The 13,754-nt window shown below is 41.0% G+C and overlaps 1 protein-coding gene across 1 annotated transcript; it reads left to right on the top strand.

Moving 5' to 3' along the window:
- Positions 1-5,579: 5,579 nt before the first annotated feature.
- On the top strand, positions 5,580-11,090 carry LOC135498718 (uncharacterized). Its single transcript, XM_064789100.1, has 5 exons — positions 5,580-7,178; positions 8,810-8,926; positions 9,046-9,132; positions 9,276-9,353; positions 9,574-11,090. The coding sequence occupies exons 2-5, from the start codon at positions 8,818-8,820 to the stop codon at positions 11,088-11,090; spliced, it is 1,791 nt and encodes a 596-aa protein (XP_064645170.1). The 5' UTR covers positions 5,580-7,178; positions 8,810-8,817.
- The last annotated feature ends 2,664 nt before the right edge of the window (positions 11,091-13,754 follow it).

Raw genomic sequence — 13,754 nt, 5'->3', positions numbered from 1 at the left:
TGCGCAATGAAAATTTCGATTGGGTGGCCAAAATTGTGGAATCCATTGGAGTAATCTCCCGGGCGACGGGCCGAATATCCAATTTACATGCACCCGCTGAAATTGTCGGGGTGTGTTCCAATCTCGCGGGTGCCGGGCCGCGAAATTTTTTTCTGCAGGATACTTCTGCCATAGTGTACATCTGACAGCCAATCAGAATTCAAGGCAAGCACGTGTCTTTGTTGACATCATCTTTCCACATGGCGCAATAATGTCAACAATGCCACGTGTTCTGATAATCTTGGAAAGAACAAGTTAGCAAATGGTTAGAGGAGTATATTAGCTAAAATATATTTATTTGCAGTATCTTAACATGTATTTTCATTGTCGAGTGGACTGTATTTATTGGACTTGTCTGTTAAAGGCACACTGTGCTCGGCAAAATAGCCGAGGTTGAATGTTTATCTGTCAACCGTGTAACTAGTTCTGCTGTATATGCATAGGTGGCGCCACCATTCAATTTATTTTGTTTGCTTGTCAAAATGTGTTTTATACAATGGCCCTTCAACAATGTTCAAACTACCAAAATAGGCCTGATACCTTCAACAGCAGACATCGGATACACTGTCCCTTTAATAATTATCAACATTGGCAACACTGTCAGTGTCACTGCCCCTTAAAATTTCACAAATCGCGAGACATCGGATACACTGTCCCTTTAATAATTATCAACATTGGCAACACTGTCAGTGTCACTGCCCCTTAAAATTTCACAAATCAATGCATGCACTGCAATGTAGCGATCAGATCAGCTGATGCCTCTTTTGTACGCATAATATCATCAATTTTACAATGAATCTGTGCAATTCATTCCTAAACACTACGACACAAACCTTGAGTTGAGCATAATTGGGGTCAGACAATGAACTATTGTCACATTCACAGTTGAAGTGGCACTCGGCATGCGACTCGGTATCGTCCATTGTATTTGCATTATCATGCATAAACAGTGTGACGTCAAAGATCGCGCCAATTGTGATTGGCTGTCAGATGTACACAGTGGCAGAAGTATCCTGCAGAAAAAAATTTCGCGGCCGGGCCAAATGTCCTTTTACATGCACATTTTTACGGTGGCTGGGAAAGGACATCGAAAAAAAAAAATTCCCGGCGGGACGACTTATTAGGTGGGGGGGACGACTTATTATCCGGGGGGACGACTTAGTAAGTCGGGGGGACGACTTAGTAAGTCGGGGGGACGACTTATTAGGTCGGGGGGGGGGGGGGACTTATTAAGTCGGGGGGACGACTTATTAAGTCGGGGGACGACTTATGAAAGCGAGGGCGAGGCCTGGCTGTGACTGTCTCATCTCTCTCACCATGTAGACAACTTGGCAAAGCAGCCAAGACTGATTTGGCCTGGCTGTGACTGTCTCATCTCTCTCGCCATATTAATAACTAGGCAGTGCGGCGAAGACTGATGCAGCCTGGCTGTGACTGTCTCATCACTCTCATCATGTTGTCAACACGGTGGAGCAGCCAAGACTGATTCGGCCTGGCTGTGACTTCCTAATATCTCTCAACATGTTGTCAACACGGTGGAGCAGCCAGGACTGATTTGGCCTGGCTGTGACTGTCTCATCTCTCTCACTGTAATTATTGTCAACTACGTTGTAAACATTATGCTCAAAATTGATTCATGAAAAAGGCAGTAGGGCAATATTATTATTAAGTTGTCAACATGGTGAGAGAGATGAGGAAGTCACAGCCAGGCCGAATCAGTCCTGGCTGCTCCACCGTGTTGACAACATGATGAGAGTGATGAGACAGTCACAGCCAGGCCGCATCAGTCTTCGCCGCACTGCCTAGTTATTAATATGGCGAGAGAGATGAGACAGTCACAGCCAGGCCAAATCAGTCTTGGCTGCTTTGCCAAGTTGTCTACATGGTGAGAGAGATGAGACAGTCACAGCCAGGCCAAATCAGTCTTGGCTGCTCTGCCAAGTTGTCTACATGGTGAGAGAGATGAGGCAATCACAGCCAGGCCTTGCCCTCGCTTTCATAAGTCGTCCCCCCGACTTAATAAGTCGTCCCCCCGACGAAAAAAAATTGCCATGTGTGAATACTACTGGCTATAAATTTCAACAATCATGTTACGTCACGTAGACGTGTTTGAAAATACCACAAAAGCCAAGTTTCCGCGAAGTTATGTCACTTGTTGTCCGAGTTCCTGTTCATCCGACCGTGGACTCAGTATTTGACCAATCAGCTTTATATCGTGAGCATTTTTGTGTATGGGTCAATGAATTTGATTGAAATCACAATTTGAATAGATGAGTGGTTTGGTAACCTCTCTGACGTAACGTACTCAATGCGCGGCGTTGAATTTGGCTGTGCTCCTGGTATGACAGACCGGTTTTGGGAACACAAGCGTTCAGTGGTGTCGACGCCAAGTCGAAGCACTGGTTCAACATTGGTGAGTTCAGCCTGATTTCTCCACAACTTTTTCTCCCCAAATTTTGCCACTATTGTCTGATACAATGTACAATCTTATCTTATCTTATCTTTTCATTTTCATTTCTTGCAGACGCCAGACACGTTGTCCTGTCTAGCACACCCAATGCTGCCCAACTGGTTTATCACAAGATACGACGTGAACACCACCATGGTGAGTTATTTTTCTCTATCGAAACTTCCTTGATCGCAAATACATGTGTTCTTTTGAAACTTCTCATCTCTGCAGCAGTGGCGGATCCAGAAATTTGGGAAAGAAGTGGGGGGGGGGGCGCTGCCCCACCAATGAGAACTCATGATAGAGCCGAAGGTGCAATCCTGAAAATGAGGGGAGGGTTCTTGAGGAGAGGTGCCCTAAAATATCAAAGAGGGATGACTCATGCGACCCCTAAATCCGCCACTGCTGTTCTGAATATTTCCACACTCGGCTCAGCTGACCTTTGAAAGGAGGACACTGTTGGCCCATACCCTATCTTTCTGGCAGCAAGAAAATGAGACGATCGGTCATGTCTGCCATGTTTTATGACGTCACATGCCATGTGTTTGGCGCAATGTGTCACGTGCTCATAACACATGCTATCTCTGAACCAATCAGCCCTTGATACTGTGACATGTGATATGTATGATGAGGACCTTGACCGGATCAGAAAGATAAGGCATACAATCGAAGTAGTTCAGAGACATTAACATGAAGACATGGCAGAAATTACCGATCGTCTCATTATACCTCTGTGCTGCCATGTGTGCAACGATCGAGGATCAATCGGAGATCAGCATCCCAGAGTTTTGATAAATCCTGCCAGTTGTTCCCAGGCTTGTGTTATGGAATGACAATGGTTTAGTGATAGGTCTATACCCCCTCTTGTACTCAGTGGTATTAAACGGACAACTGTGGCGATATGGTGGTTTTTCCTACAAAAATGGCTTCCAGTAGAACCGTGACTTCTCAGTCCAAACAGGAAAATTTAAATACATCATTGAACTGCAATAAACAGTGCACAAAGCTGGGTGTAACCTTAGGCCTGCCTAAATTTCACAGGTCATGTCCAAAACTGCCTCGTACACTGGCGAAAATCGTTATTTGAGATAAGTGGCGGCGCATGGTGACAAGCAGAGGTATTATCCTCCTGGCCAGGGAAATCCCACGCCCAGGTTGTCCCTTTAAAGCTGACATGCATTCATAAAACCCTAACGGCCAAATTAGAAAAGACGGAAAGGATGAAGTGGCGAGGAGGGTTCCGAGTTCGAACCCGCTCGAGGAATATTTTTTATTTTTTTATTTCTCTGTGACCTGTCTCGTCAATGAACTTGTGTTTGTGCAGTCAAATGAGACCTGTCGCTGGGTGTCTTATCATGTTTCAAGTGCAGTTGGTCGTTTTGTGGTCGGGTGTTTGTGTTTTCTATCTTTGTCGTTTGGGTTTTTATGCATGCATGTCAGCTTTAAGTATGTTTTGGCGTGGTCACGAAGATGATAAATGTGAATAATGACACCAATGCATAGGCCCTGCGGTCACGTGGTGGCTTTCAAAGATATCCTTATGCCGCCGTAGGAAGCCGTAAAAGCTGCAGCAAACCAGCAGCAAACAAAAGACTTAGGCTACGTAAAATTTCTTTCGGGAGCAGTTATAATGTGGTCACCATTGAGTTTTACCTATGGCCCCTATACAAGTATAAAGATGGCGTGCGAAGATAAATTTGCCATTTTGTTACCATTTAAATATCTAACTGTATACGCCTGCTTAACCGCCCGCGAATTGTTTTTCCTGAACCTTTCGGGCAGTACAGTGTACATTTGGTTCTCAGCCAGGTTCTCAGCCAATCAGAATCCGATAAATCTGTGTCGTCATCATGAAACTGAGAAGTAAGCTTGTATTGGTTTGTGCTTGTTAATCAAATTTGAAGCATACAGTATTATACTGGAGGAAGACCATACACACGAGGCAGTATCGAAAGACAAGTCTCATTGCAGAGAAACATGTTGTAACTGGAGGAAGACCATTCACATGAGACAAGTCTCATTGTATATTCATACTCAATATGATATCTGAAGGACTATCCCTTGGATCTTGGAGATGGGGTATTGTTATTGTCCTTTCTGTAGGTATGTTGCAGGCAGCAAAAATAACTCAAATATCTAAAATCTAAATAACAAGGGAAAAGAAACGCGTTATAAAAATAAAATAAAAGAATAAAAAAGAAAAAGAAAAATGTTGTCCACGACCGGGTTCGAACTCACGACCTTTGGATCGAACATCGTTTTCTGCCATTTCTGACGACCAACTGCTCTAAAGTTTCTAAGACTTCTGACGTCATGTATTTGTCGAAATCTGATTGGCTGAAAGTCCCTGTACAAATGTACACTATAGTGCCCCAAAGGTTCAGGAAAAAAATTTCGCTACCCGCCCTTTTCAGATAGAGAGTTAGCCCATCTGTCACTTCGATCTATCTACCGTAGCTGTCATGGCCAATACTTTTTCTTTCAGAAGCCCCGATGTCCTTTGAACTTTCAAGAAATGGTTGGGTTTGGTCAAGGGACTGGTATTGGATCTGATATATTATCATTATTGTCACACCTTTTCGCTAAATATGAGGTCTTAAAAATGCTTGGTATTGCTCCTTGTGAGGTGTTACCCAACGTTAATGACGCCTGTCTGTATAAGTGGTACATACTTGACACCTATGGCGAAGGATGAGCCAGTTATTTTCGAGTTTGTACTTTGGGTGCATCTCGTTCCTCGGGTTGCATTGCGCCCGCGACCCCATAGGAGTTCCTGGTCTTGTCTCTTCGCCCCCAACCCCGATAAACTCTGTGTGCCGTGAACGAATGCTCATCAGGTCGACAGTTATTTGACGACGTAAATCCATCCATATTAACTGGCGCTGCGGCTGCGCTCAATAGACTCCGTTGGGGAGTCTGAGCCTGATAGGGTGTACCAGTCCAGCCGGTTATACACGGTTGGTACGCTCTATGATATGGATCTCCAGCCACCTGTCAGCTAGGGGCAGACCCCAGTGTCTCAACCCTGGGTCTCAGAGGCGGTAACTTCTAGTCAGGCAGCGCGCTAGTAGTGTATGGGCTACTTGGGGAAAATTATGAACTTTTGACCTAGTGACCTACTGACCTACTGACCTACTTTGTGTATGAGAAGTTTGAAAGTTGACCTGACCTAGTGACCTAGTTTGGATGACCTAGTGACCTACTGACCTACTGACCTACTTTGTGTATGAGAAGTTTGAAAGTTGACCTAGTGACCTAGTTTGGATATGGTGTAAAATCTCCAGAGTGGGTCATGGCCTAGTAACCTACTTTGGACCTGACCTAGTGACCTAGTTTGGATATGGTGTAAAATCTCCAGAATGGGAAAGTTATGAACTTTTGACCTAGTGACCTGTTGACCTGTTGACCTACTTTCTGTGTGAGAAGTTTTCAAAGTTGACCTGACCTAGTGACCTAGTGACCTAGTTTTGATATGGTGTAAAATCTCCAGAGTGGGTCATGGCCCACTGACCTACTGACATACTTGAGATATCCGAAGTTTAGACGACCTTGACTTGGTAAACCAGTTTGTGGATATTGTGAAAAATAACCAATTTGGGTTATAGCCTAGTGACATGGTGACATAGTAGACCTAACTTGAAGATACTGAAAAGAATAAGAGTGAGTCAGCACATATAATACTAAGGGTGTTGTAAAATATCTAAGAATACCACGTCAAGTTCATGTACAGCATTCCAAAGCAGCTTTGATAAGGAACAACTATAGCATTACAAACATAGATGAAGTATTTATATATTATGCTAACCACAAGGAGGAAGACTTCATATGGCAATTGGCCACTCTGTTCTCTTTGAACAAAAAGCGTTATTACATGGTACACCTATCACCATTCATAAGGAACAACTGTAGCATGACATGCATAGATGAAGTATTTACATATTACACCAACCACAAGAGGGCAGACTTCATACTGCAATTGACCAATCTGTTCTCTTTGAAACATGAAGCGTTATCATAAGGTACCCCAAGCAACAGCTTTGATAAGGAACAACTACAGTATGACAGACATAGATGAACTATTTATATATTACATCAACCTCAAGGAGGAAGACTTCATATTACAATTGGCCACTCTTTTTCCCTTTGGACCAAAAAGCGTTAGTACATGGTATGCCATTCAATATTTTTCTATTTCATGCAACAGAGTCTGCTAAAACAATATTCAGAAAAATATCACATTCAAAGTTACACCAACTCTGTACAGACTAAAGTCAACTGCCTAGAACTTTTCACAAAGCACTCTACTAAAATGCATGTATGACATTATGCAAATGATGATTGGTGCAATTCACCAAATGGTAGTTTGGGTATTATGTATAATTTTTTGTAATTTTTGTCCTAATCAGGTCATAAACGATGGAACAACATAATTGTGATGATCGACCTAAATGCTGCTACCGTTTTATTTAATGACCCTAATTTGACCATAAGTACTGGTAATTATTTTTTTCCCTTTGTTACATACAGATATTTTTCAACAACTTGTGTGATTCTTGTTTAAGATCAGGATTATATTATTGTTTAATCATTCTGTTACTCATAGTCTTTTGAGACGGATGTCTATTGTGTTGTGGCTTTGGTGATATCAGGAGAATCTCATACCCAGAAACTTCACGGATATTAAACTAAGGTAAGAATTTTTGATCTATTATTCCTTATTGTAGGCCTACAATGAGATTTATTTTTGGAGGTATATTTGGCCCTGAAAGGACCGTTTTTCCTGATGCCCCTGGGTGAAAAGTTTATGATGATGGTGTCAAACTTCTATGGTATATGATTGAAGCTTCCTCCAAGTCTAGGAATTCCCTCTCTTCATCAATTGTTCCACATGTACATAAACATGGACATGAATGTGCACACATATGGTTATTCAAAATTAGGTCCTTTTGAACATTTTTCATGAAGCAGTGTGTACATCTCTTTGCTTCACAGTTTGTACACTTGATGTGGTAGTTTTGGAAATGGTGATCTCCCAGCATACAGTCATCACACACACTGCCGTGCATAATTTCCAATCTTGTGCCAAATATAACTACGTTTGGTAGTTGTAGTGCTTTCCGCACACTTGCTTGCAGTTGTTCATATGTAGACATTGTGGTGCACTAATCTCAAATGAACTCTGATAGATGCTGTCCATTCTTTATCTACTATGTGATATTTGTGAGTGAATCTGATTGGATATGAGTGTGTGATTATGAGAGGTCACATGCTAAAGAACAACGACAAACTTGACCTTGAGCAAACTTCATTTGAATTTATCCTCAAAACACACCAAACACATTTTGGTTATCCATTTGGACCGAGATCGTCAACATGGAAGGACCGCTCCCCAAAACTGTGCTTGCCACTCTGAATTTCTGTCTGCATCAGGCATTCTATCCTGAAGGAAAGGATCCTGTTCATGGAGTTTTTGTAGTTGGGGAGAAGCTCTTTGATGAGCTGCTTGAGGGAAATGAAGAAAGAAAAATAATTTCTCATGGAAATGTCATGATAAATGATAATCTCTATGTACTTAATCGTACTATTCCAGCGAGGCAAAAATATGGCCCTTTTACCATGGATGAAATATTCAAGATGGAGAGAACTAATGTGTTCACCGCTCCAGAATGTTTAGAGATACTTGCTAAATACAAATCAATTCATGTGTTATCAAACAGCAATGGCTGGAAGTTGTGTCCAAATGGCGAGATTGTATCAAACATGCATCCTCCTGAATATGTGAGAAGATCATTTCAGTTCACTTTTTCAACATACATCCCAGAATTAAAGAACTGTGAAGGTGTTATAATTGTTCCAAGTACAATTTCACGAGAGCAAGTACAGGATCCGAGAATCACAGTGATAAAAAGGGACACATTTCACATAACAAAAGTAGAAACTGCTCCTGGAAAATGGTTCATTTTGCAAAGCTGCCGTACAGCTTATTATGAAAATGACCCCTGTTTTTATTTAGCATTTAATGACTCAATCTACTGATACCACGATAGGCATTGCATTTGCTCTCAACACATATGAAAAGGTTTGTGTTTTGGTTGTGCGCAATCTGATAATTTTTCGCCAAACTTGCCAAAGTCACAACTCTTTTGGCTCCTGTCATTGAAATGGAGTCGTATTTCTATTTGCTATACAATGAGTCAGAATCATTACCTGTATGCAGCAATGACATGCATTCATTTAGCAACTCTTTCTATGACATGAACTCGTCAAACACAAAACTTCGCAACAAACACTTCTCTATTCCTGTATATTACTTATTTTCAGTTATAATAATGGAAAAGAAGACAATGGAACGGTCATGTGCAGCAGCAGCTGCTGTTAGTAATAAAAAATTGACATATGCCAATGTGGTTGCTGGAAAAAAGCCTCTTCCTATTCTTGGTAAGTTTTTCTTTCTTATTCTTCTTCATGCTTTATTTTTTAATGCTATAACAAAAAAGAACCCAACTTTACGAAGTTAATGTAATTTCATAATAGAGTACTGTCTTTTTTCTTTTCAGACGGACCTGATTCCGAGGAGGAGTTCACTTCTAAACCACATGAATGGGTAAAAGTGGAAAGGAAGAGGCCTAAAGAGGCAAAGAAAGGTGTGTAGTAAATAAATAAATTTGTAAATGTCTTGATATATGCCCCAAAAAAACCATATATATATATATATATATATATATATTTATGCTTAATTTATTGAATGTGTATGATCTAATGATTACACCTTTTTTTTTCTTCACAGGCCATTTGAAGCTCTATCTAAAAAAGAGGTCATTTAAAACTCAACTGTCAACTCCAAGAATGACAACAAAAAAAACGAGTAAGTGTGTTCATAACTGTTCGAGATCCTGATTTGTAATTTTTTTTTCTAATTTTACATTGTCTTAAAATGAAAAAAAAATTATCTTGTTATCTAAATCACAGCAATAACATGATCTACACTATTGATAATAGCAACAACAACAACAACAACTGAGAAGGATGTTTGATATAAACTTTTTTACATTGTCCTGAATTGAAACAAAACTTTTTTTATTTAGAAGTTACAAAAACGCCACCAGAAGAACCAACACCCTCACCACCATCACCATCAAGAACAACAACAACCCCTGGAAATGATGAAGAAAGAAAAGTTGGAAGAATATCCCCGCCACTCCCACCACCTGTAACGCAGTCAACAACAACAACAATGGGCGAAAGAACGTACAGTGATTTTATAGACATTTTAAACGATTGGGTTTTGAAGAGAGCAGGTGTTGGGAAGATGTACCTCCCAAAATATTATGAAGGGAAGGAACGTAAGGAATTTCTTGAGGTAATGATGCCTTATTTAAATCCTACACTCTTTTTTTTACCATCGTCATCTGATGCTGGTTGTCAGGAAAATGTTGTGCAGGAAACGCCTCCTTCACCACCTCATCAATCTGTCATAGTGGTGACTGATCAGCCGCATACGGTACGGGATAGTCCTCATTTAAGGGATCTGCTGCAACGATCCAGCAATATCGATTTGGATCATGAGGAAGAAAAAATACCTCCTTCGCAAATTTATCGTCCCGATGGTAAAGACCTGAATGAGGTGTTTTTTGTTCCTGAATTTCATCAGTGTGTTGCTGGAGATCAGGAGGCGTTGGAACAAGAACATCTGACAACTGAAATGCCTCAACCATCTGATGAGGATGTTGTTCTTGTTCCAGACTCTCCTGATCTAGTGAAACAGATGCCTGTCCGGGAAGATAGCAAAGAAAAAATACCTCCCCTAAACAGAGAATTGGAGGGGGTGCCGTGCACACCAGAGGATCTTGCTTTGCTAGACTTCTCGGACTTGCTATATTATGAAGAAAATAGGAAGTGCCATTCAAAAAGAGACAAATTACCAAACGGATTGCCTATGACAGAAAATTCGTCAGATGGGGACGTCCTGAAATATCTTTCAGGATCGTTTCCAGATAATGAATCAAATGTAACAGGCAACCAATCAGAATCACCACTCTGTACACCAATTGTAAACGTGGATTCTGATTCTCCTCTTCGAGGTCAAATAGTTCATAATCTCTTTGATGAGATTACGAATGGGAAAGTGCAACTTGAGGGGTTGCAATCATCACAACTTGGGCAGGATGTCCAACTCCAGCAGTTTCTGGAGTCGAACATCCTCACCAAGGCTGAGGAGCGTTCATCACTTACAACTAACAAGTTGCAAGAGGTGAATGAACCTCATACCTCTCAAGTTGCATCGACATCCTCCGCTTATATCAGGTCTGATCCTACTAAGCGGAAGCTTGACCTCGATGGGGGGAATTCAAAGAAGCGACAGAGGAGGCAGGACAGGGACCCTGTCTTGAGATCACTTTTGAAAAGTCCCAATGAAAGGAGACCTCCTAATGCAATTGGTGTTCTACCGGGTGGTAATGTTGGAAATGGTGTACCCCATAAAGACAATCCCAACATCCGGGCAATTTTAAGTGGCACACATTCTGTGGTACACCCTTTCCATGATACCAAGATGGCGACGTCTTTTTTAGGGCTTCGTCAAAAGACGACAAAAAAAACGTAGCCAATACTCAGATTGGTGGTCACCAGGTCATCAACCAAAATGGCCCTTCTTCTTTTTCTTCTTCTTCTCCTTCCGATGATGATGATGATGATGATGATGATGATGATGATGATGATGAAAATGTTGACGAGTCGGACAATGAGATACATGGGCAAGCACATAACCATCCTCATGCACAGCCTGTTTTTCAAATTATCTCGCTCAAGGACATTAAAATAAGAAAATATGGCACGATGGGTCAAGATTTGAAAATCAAAGTAACTGGAATGGAGCGAGGTACCTCTTTCAATGATATCTTATTTCACATATCAAATGTTTTCGGAGAACTTTTAAATCGTCTCCTTCAGGATGTGCAGCCCCAAGACAGAGTCCGACTTGTCATATCTGGTCAAGGACTTAGACATATCAGTATTCCATTCATTTCACCAGATCAACTCACAGTCGAAAAGATCATGAGTGAAATCGAGAGAGTTACTCAATCAAATGACTCATGGCTTTTCGAGGGCGAGTTTTTCGTCAATTTCATACACGCCCCTCTTCCCATTGGCGGTTTGTATGCAAGAGGGATTGCCTCTCTTCATCAAAAAGTCCGCGAAAAGTCATGCTTCATCGAAATTCAAAACAAAGATGACGAATTATGTTTAGCCAGAGCCATCATCGTTAGTAAAACTCGTATAGATAACCATCCACAACACCAGTCAATCAGACATCCCAATAGTAAAAAACAAGGTGAAATGGCGGCCGAGCTTCATGAAAATGCGGGTGTTCCAAAATCCAAATGCACCCTCAAAGACGTCGCTAAATTTCAAGCACACCTTTCACCCGATTATCAGCTCGTGGTATATTCTAGTTTATATTTCAACTGCATGTGTTACAGAGGACCCCCTGCACCGCACCGCATAAATCTGTACCACTATGATGAGCATTTTGCTCCAATCATGTCTATGACAGGGTTCTTTGAGAGGTCTTATTATTGTCCGCACTGCGACAAAGGTTACCAAAACGATAAAACCCATGTCTGCGAAGCTACGTGTGCATGTTGTAAAACAGACACCGGTTGTGATATAGTTAAATGGACAAACTGTCCCAAATGTAGACGTCTTTTCAAAAGTCAAGCGTGCTATGAAAGACACCTTGTAAAAAATGATGCCGCTCATTCCGTTTGTGAACTTTTCATAAAATGCTTGAAATGTGATAAATCATATGATAAACGAAACAAACACCAATGTTTTACAACGTATTGCCATATTTGTGGTATGAATAAACCACATGACCACAGATGTTTCATCAAAAAACCAAAGCAGAAGAAGAAGGGTGCAATGAGAGATTTTATGAAATTTGTATTTTACGACTTTGAATCCACCCAAGAAAAAATTCTAGAAAATGGTGAACGAGAGCACATTCCAAACTTGTGTATTGCACATCGTTGCTGCCTCTTTTGTGGAATAGAGGAAAGTGCTAAGAATGATGATGAATTAAAATGTATTTTGTGTGGTGATGAACGAGAAGAGAAAGTATTCCGTGGGGAAAATACTGTCGTAGATTTTTGCGAGTGGCTATTCAACGGTTCAAATATAGGTAAAGTGGCAGTGGCACACAACAACAGGGGTTACGATGCCTTTTTCATTATTCAATACCTTCATAGTGTAGGGATCAAACCAACAGATGTTATTCAAGTTGGCCAGAAAATTCTTTCATTCGAAGCAGCTGGAGTGAAATTTCTCGATTCTCTTAGTTTTCTGAACATGCCTCTTAGCAACTTTCCCAAAACCTTTAATTTCACTGAGATGAAAAAAGGCTACTTTCCACACCATTTCAATACAAAAGCAAATGAAAAATATATCGGAGAAATCCCCGACATTAAATATTTCGACCCCGACAGTATGACCGTGGAAGGGAGAAAAAAGTTTCTTCTGTGGTATAATGGCCAACTTGGAAAACCCTATGATTTACAAGAGGAACTGGAATCCTATTGTCAGAGTGACGTCACCATTTTGAGAAGGTGTTGTGTTCGCTTTGTGGACTCATTCGAATGCTTGCTAAAGGTGAATCCTTTTAAAGAAAGCGTAACTATAGCATCAGCTTGTAGTAGAGTGTTTCGACAAAACTTCATGACCCCCTCTTCGATTGCTGTTCTGCCACCTCATGGTTACACATTTGACAAGCAGTCCAACATTGGAATAAAGTGGTTGGAATGGTTGATGTTCAAAGATAAAGATATCAACATATGTCATGCCGGCAATGGGGGTGAAAAATCCATTGCCAATTACAAAGTGGATGGTTTCGACGAACAGAATAATGTCATTTATGAATTTGATGGTTGTTTCTGGCATGGATGTGAAAAATGCTTTCCGCACAAGGACACTATGAACCCCCGCATTGGTACAACTATGGGAGAACTTCGTGAAACCACAACGTTTCGGCGAAATTTCCTGAAAGGTTGTGGTTTCACAGTCATTACGAAGTGTGAATGCGATTTTAGAGAAGACATTAAAAACGACCCCCAACTTGCTCAATTTACAAAAGACATCATCATCAGCGAGCCCTTGAACCCCAGAGAAGCTTTTTTTGGCGGTCGCACAAATGCTGTCAAACTTCATCACAAATGTACAGAAAACGAAAGTATAAAATATGTAGATTTCACATCTCTTTATCCTTGGGTCA

Source organism: Lineus longissimus, chromosome 14 (assembly GCF_910592395.1).
Source record: "Lineus longissimus chromosome 14, tnLinLong1.2, whole genome shotgun sequence".
Taxonomy (NCBI): domain Eukaryota; kingdom Metazoa; phylum Nemertea; class Pilidiophora; order Heteronemertea; family Lineidae; genus Lineus; species Lineus longissimus.
Note: the sequence above shows the minus strand (reverse complement) of the source record. Positions and strands in the feature narration are given on the sequence as shown.

Bases quoted from the DNA above. Each gene is read 5' to 3' on its own strand.
- LOC135498718 (XM_064789100.1), top strand. From the start codon at position 8,818: ATGGAAAAGAAGACAATGGAACGGTCATGTGCAGCAGCAGCTGCTGTT. The intron at 8,927-9,045 runs GTAAGTTTTTCT...TTTTCTTTTCAG, and splicing joins AAAGCCTCTTCCTATTCTTG to ACGGACCTGATTCCGAGGAG. The intron at 9,133-9,275 runs GTGTGTAGTAAA...TTTTCTTCACAG, and splicing joins GCCTAAAGAGGCAAAGAAAG to GCCATTTGAAGCTCTATCTA.